The sequence below is a fragment of the Dipodomys ordii genome, unplaced genomic scaffold (assembly GCF_000151885.1).
Source record: "Dipodomys ordii isolate 6190 unplaced genomic scaffold, Dord_2.0 Scaffold108, whole genome shotgun sequence".
NCBI classification, from domain to species: domain Eukaryota; kingdom Metazoa; phylum Chordata; class Mammalia; order Rodentia; family Heteromyidae; genus Dipodomys; species Dipodomys ordii.
The window spans coordinates 1102345-1103054 of NW_012267324.1; the positions used below are offsets into that span (position 1 = coordinate 1102345).

Genomic DNA, 710 nt, shown 5'->3' on the forward strand with positions numbered 1-710 from the left:
GTCCGGCCGTCACCGGTCGCCAGGGAGACCCAGGGCCCGGCGGGCCAGTGACGTAAGAAAGGCGGCGCCGGAAAGGAAGTGCTCACGGTGAGGCTCGGCCCCGCCCCGAGCCCACTCCTGATTGGACAGACGGGGGCAAACCCTGGTGTCTGATTGGCTGGTGGTAGAATTCCCCCTCCTGCCCGTCCCCACGGAACTGAGCGAATCCGTCCTTACGGCGGCTGACTGCGGACAAAAAGCACCGCTCCGGGCACAACCTTCATCCGCCGGGCGTCCTTCAGGCGCCGCTTCCGCGATGGCTCTGTGGCAGCCGCGGCTCAGGCAGGTAAAGTCGTGAACCAGACGGGAGACTCGGCGGGACCGCGCGGCGGGGAGGCGGAGCGCGCAGTTTGGCCGTCGGAGGCGCTCGTGGGTTTCCTGGAGCTCTGGTTGGCTCCTGGCGGGGGCGGGGGCTCACGGTGCGAATCTCGGGGTGGCCTGCATGGATGGAGTGCTGTTTGTACCAGTCCTGGGGCTTGAACTCAGGGCCTGGGCGCGTCCCGGAGCTCCCCTCCCCCACCCACCCCGATCCCTCCCGTCGGCACCGTTTCCGGCCTCGCCCTCCCTCCCTCCCTCCCTCCTTCCCTCCCTCCCTCGCGCTCTCTCTCTCCCTCTCCCTCCCTCGCGCGCTCTCTTCTCCCTCCCTCTCTCTCCCTCCCTCCCTCTCTCTC

The 710-nt window shown here is 69.0% G+C and overlaps 1 protein-coding gene across 1 annotated transcript in view; it reads left to right on the forward strand.

Annotated features, from left to right (window-relative positions):
• The first annotated feature begins 237 nt into the window (after positions 1-237).
• Positions 238-710, forward strand: part of LOC105994767 (zinc finger protein 14-like) — a 19926-nt gene continuing 19453 nt past the window's right edge. The window contains exon 1 of the mRNA XM_013028408.1: positions 238-325. Within this exon, the coding sequence (XP_012883862.1) occupies positions 296-325 (30 nt within the window). The 5' untranslated portion in view covers positions 238-295. The remainder of the gene's footprint in view (positions 326-710) is intronic.